General features: G+C 52.3%; 1 protein-coding gene across 4 annotated transcripts in view; it reads right to left on the reverse strand.

Moving 5' to 3' along the window:
- Positions 1-4,821: 4,821 nt before the first annotated feature.
- The window catches only part of LOC118781422 (vitamin D3 receptor A), a 37,239-nt gene continuing 36,876 nt past the window's right edge, over positions 4,822-5,184 (reverse strand). For all 4 annotated transcript variants that reach the window (XM_036534456.1, XM_036534459.1, XM_036534458.1 and 1 more), the window contains one exon: positions 4,822-5,119. In XM_036534456.1, the coding sequence (XP_036390349.1) occupies positions 4,866-5,119 (254 nt within the window). In that variant the 3' untranslated portion in view covers positions 4,822-4,865. The remainder of the gene's footprint in view (positions 5,120-5,184) is intronic.

Raw genomic sequence — 5,184 nt, forward strand, 5'->3', positions numbered from 1 at the left:
CCGCGCAAGCCGACTCGCCATACGCTTTTTTAAGGCACCTGCTTCCTGTATTTCGGTGTACTCGCCCTTCGCCACGCTCCGCACGAATCCCTTGTCACGGATTCGAGATCTGACCTCACGCTTGCCTCCGTTCGTTCGCAAAGGGGGAGTCAACACGGCTTTCGAAGCTTCTTCCTAAGGGTCGGAATACAAAATGTAGGCAGCTATAACAAATACATTAAAAGTTAATACCCAAGGTTGTCCAGAAATAAGGCTCTAGGTTTTTGGCACGTCGTGGTAACTATACAAGCGGATACATCTGTGTGTGCATGTATAAAAAAAAAAAAAAAAAACAAAAAAAATCCAACCTATTTTACACAGTGTCCATTCATGGCCCAGGTATATGCTCTAAGTGTCATACATCCACTTTAGACTAGACAAGAGCACGAAGACGAGGAGGAGTTGGAGCTGGGGGGAATTGCTGGTGCTGAGGATGTGCATACTATGTCTGTGTCAGTCTTATTCGTCATAGAGGTATCGGGAACGGGGTCGGACTTTCAGAGATCTGTGCAGAGTGTGAGTTAAGCAGCACACAGACACCTGCGGGATGCGGCCTGCTGCCGGAGGGGGGCTACGCGGCCCCCTCCCCCCCGTCCCCACGCAGCGGCCGGCTCTGACAGCTTCCTGTCCGCGGGTGTCCGGAGTCACACGCTTCATCCTACTAACGACTGACCAAATGCCTGCGAGAGGTGCTTTCTGAACAGCCTGGCGCCGGCTCTGCGGTCCTGGCAACCCGTAGGGTCCCGTCCGCGACGGGAGGAGGCGGCAGGCGCTCGGGGAGCGGTACATCAGAGACAAGAGAGGAGGCGGGCTGACCGCCGTTCAGAGTTGGTTTGAAAGCGGACTCGGCGAACGCCGAGAATGGGTCCTGAATATACCTGTTTGCGTACACGTAAAAAAAAAATTAAAAAAAAAAAAAAGACCTACATTCTTGCAGAGGTTTGTACAGTTCTTGCATGCTTCAACATACACACAAACACACACACACACACACACACTCAGGTGAGGTTATTAATAAGCAGGCTGATGCCCTGTTCTACATGATAAACAGCAGCAGGTTGGCTGACCGCACTGGAGATGGAGGACCTGGCTCCGGTCAATGAGAGGAGGGGCTCTCGGCTGCCGTCCCTACAGCCCCCTGCAGAAACAAGCGAGCCAGGCCCCGGGTCTGCCTCCAGCACCTCTGAGCACGGCGTCCCGGAGGCCAGACGGTCCAGTGAGGTTTCCAACACACATGGTATGGGTGAAATCTTCTGCTCCGTTGGCTACACCGTTATCTACTCTTTGAGATGCTTTGAGGTAATTGTCCAGCATGTGAATGGAAAGATATACATACAAATAAGAGTAAAAAAAAAAAAACTCATGCAAAAAAAAAAAACAAAAAAAAGTACATGTGCAGATCAGAGAGGTAGTTCATTCTGGTGGCCCCGCCCCATTAACTCCCGATTCGCTCGTCACAGCTATTCTCGGAGCGCAGCTAAGCAACAGAAAAAAAAAAAAACGGAATAAAGGAGAAATACTACGCTCTGAAACGGCAAGAGGGACTAAAACCACCGTCTCGTACAGTTTCTCTGCGGCGACCGCGCCCTCACGGTTTCGGTTTTGGCCGTTTTTTTTTCCCTCGCAGCCCTCCATCCGATTGGTCAGCTCAGCGTGACCCCTTACCCTGTGGGCGATCACAGCTTGCCCTCGACTGTGCTGTGCATACGCATCATCTTCCGGTTAAGCAGCAAAAAATAATGAGAGTAAACTGAGTGACACTGTTTGTCCAGCAGTCCCCTGCGCTGGGACTGTGCTAGGCTTGGCACGTGGTGTGTTGAGAGAAGCCCCCTGGACACTGTAGAGACAATCCAATGCAAACCATACAACACAACAACAATCTTTAAAGATAAAGCGTAGAAAAGAGTCTCGGATTAATCTACACACGCAACCTACGTCTGACCCGGCTAACGCTGTACAATGCTCATCTCGGCCTCGGCCTCCTAAGCCAGCAAGAGGATGGGGTGTGGTCCGACGGGCCCGGCGGCTCAGTCGCCGAGGTATCGCGGCACGCCGCTACAGTCGCGGCTCAGACGCTACGTGGAGGTTCCGGGGGGGGGGGGTGGGGGCAGGCGCAGAACCCGGTCCTCCGAGCCGGAGGCGTCGGTCTGGTGGTTGGCTCCCAGGGACCGGGAGGTGATCAGGTTGGGGGGGGGGGAGTGAAAAGTGACTGGAGAGAACGGGCCTCCCCCATCTGCCTGGGAACCTGAGGCGTCTCTCGCGGCAAAGGCTGCACTCAGGGGCCTGCGTATGTGACTAAGGAGGGTTTTGTGTGTGTGTGTGTGTGTGTGTGTGTGTGTGTGTGAGAGTGCAGTTGGGTTTGTATTCATGTCAAGGGCAGTGATGGTTATGTAGCCTGATCTGTGTGTGTGCGTGTGTAGGGGGCATCAGTGCTGTCTGATGCGACAGCACAGATATGGCTCCCATGGCAACCTACACCTCTATGCCCCGCCCAGGCCAGATTTTCTGCCCTCACAGACTGCAGCGTGACTGTGGCGGGGGCGCCGCGACCCCCTCCGGCCTCGTCTCTGTGTTCGCAACGCGCGGCCCTGTGCATGTGATTTAAGAGAGACGCCGGCCCGGGCGCACCTCCTCGCCTCCGAGAGGTTACGGGGCACCCTGTGATGGGGCCTCGGGGCCAGTTCTCCGGCCAGCAGAGGGGGCCCAAGACACATGACTGGCCCCCAGGTGCTGATCCGAGATCAGCCTCCGAAAGGGCTCTGAGAGTTACCGCCGCATAGAGACGCGGGTCAAATGCTCTGAGGCCTGTGTGGGGTTCAAACTCCACAGGCACAAAGAAAAAACCCCATCTTTCATTACCTCCCCCCTCCTGCATGAGGTCACTACTTAAGCAAGACCTCTGGATCTCTGCAGGAGACAGCCTGCCCCCGAGCTTGGCAGTTATCCAGCCCTTATCCAAACGAGCGACCGGTTTAAAGCTTTGATTTGCTTTCCGAGGCTTTGATCCTACAGTTCTTATATGCATTGGTGTGGAGAGGAGGATTCTCTAGGCTGTTTTGGTGACTATTTGCATTTATGTGAGGGAACATGCCACTGGAATGCAAGGGTGTGGCTGTGTCCTTTTCTACGCATCAGGTGGTATGGCTTTGCTTTAAACGGCAGCGTTGGGTTTTTGTCTGAATTCCTTATGCTTTCTAAAGCGGTAAAAAATTAAAAACACACGCTTAAGGTCTTTAATGCATGCCAAATGCTCGTTGTCAATATCCTCTCAAATCAGACCAAACCATTCCAAATAACGTATTCGCACTGAAAAGGAATACTGTGTATAAACTTGCCATAGCATAGTGTTACTTTAAAAAGAGAGGAAAAAAAAACAAAATAGTCAGTATCATATTTGCATATACTTTGAGAGTATCTTCAATGGTTTAATCATTTTAGCGTTGCCTACATAGTCAGCCCTAAGTATGTACAGAAATAATACTGTGATATTTACATATTGGAACCACAAGAGGGCAGCACCACTCAACAAATCTTTGAAAGACACTGATGACGTGATGTGACACTTTTGGGACCCGTAGCAATGAATCAGTTCTGAATCGAGTTGTACTTCGGGGGAGAGAGGGGCGATTACGAAAGTTAAAGAACGCTGGAAACACAAGCTGGTCTCCGAACACCTGTCGCACTGAAACACATTCAGGGAACTGGATTAAGTTACTTGGACGAGTCACAGTGCATCTACTCTAGTGTCAGTCCATTGAATAAACAACACTTTACCAAAAGACCGGTTTAGCAGCACAAGGAAACCGCTGTGTGATTTAATGTGTTTTACCACCACGGACTGTGATGTTCTGCGCATCATGAATTGTGCTCAATTGAAATGGATTACATAGTTATTCCAGTTGAGAGGAGGTAAACTGTTTTCGATACGTCAATGTGTCGCTCGCCCCCAAATTTTCGTCACGGTGCTAGGTAAGAGCAGACATGACCCTCCTGCTGGTCCAGACCAAGTTAAAACTAGGATCCTATCACCAATTATAAACCAGATCTTACTGTCTGGGAGCGCGTGTCTTCCGACACAAATAGAGGAGCCGAATCTGGGTCTGGATAATGATTGGCAGAGTGGGGTCACATGGGATTTGGTGAGACCAATTAAAAGGAGCTGAAAGCGTGTCACAAAATGTACAAACATGATTTTGGTCAGCGCCAAACCGTTCAGACTGAAGTGCATGCCCACAAGTGGTTATTAAATATCCTCATATACAAACGTCAAAAATAGAGGGTAGAAGGCCGCTCGCTCTCTATTTATAGCCAGCAGTGCGTGTGTATGTGTGCGTGCGCGCGCGCACTCACGGCCACCTCTCTAGAACACACACACATACACGCACGTCATTCTCAGACATCCTGTAAAACATACAGGACCAATTACTCATTAATTTCAATATAAACTTTGCCTTTCTTAAATATAGGTTATATATATATATTTATATATGTATACATAAAATCTTTCACAATTCCCTTTTTTGTCTCTTGAACGGGGAATTCCCAGCTTACTCGTCTCATACGCCTTACCCACAAAACCCTGAACCCCCCCGCCCCCCACCCCCGACCTGCAGCAGCTACCTTTCTGTGGGGCCCCAACGTGGTCCCGAGCAGTTTTACCCCCTCTGTCCCGCGTCCGCACCCCATCCAGGGGCGGGACTGTACCCCCCCCCCCCCCCCCCCCCATGCTACCAACCCCCTACCCCACCCGTCCCCACCCCTCCCCCACCCGCCCACCCCCTGTGCTGTGTCCTCTGGGCGGGGCGGCCTGGCGCGGGGGGGTGGAGCTAGGACACCTCGCTGCCGAAGACCTCGAGGACGAGCGGCGTGAGCTGCATGCTGTGCTCGGGCTGGAAGGACAGTGAGCGGTACTGCTTGGAGTGCTCCTCGTTCAGGCTCCGCAGGTCTGCCAGCTTCTGGATCATCTTGGCGTAGAGCAGACGGCCACCCGGGTGGTGCACGCGGATGTAGGCCTGCAGCACCTCCGACAGCCGGTCCTGCAGCGACTCGATGCGGGCGTGGTCCTGCACTCCCGGCCGATCTGTGGGGGATTGGGGGGAAGGTGGCGGACACGGGGGGGTCAGAAAGAGTGAGGCACTCCCTAAC

Source organism: Megalops cyprinoides, chromosome 7, assembly GCF_013368585.1.
Source record: "Megalops cyprinoides isolate fMegCyp1 chromosome 7, fMegCyp1.pri, whole genome shotgun sequence".
In the NCBI taxonomy this organism is placed as follows: domain Eukaryota; kingdom Metazoa; phylum Chordata; class Actinopteri; order Elopiformes; family Megalopidae; genus Megalops; species Megalops cyprinoides.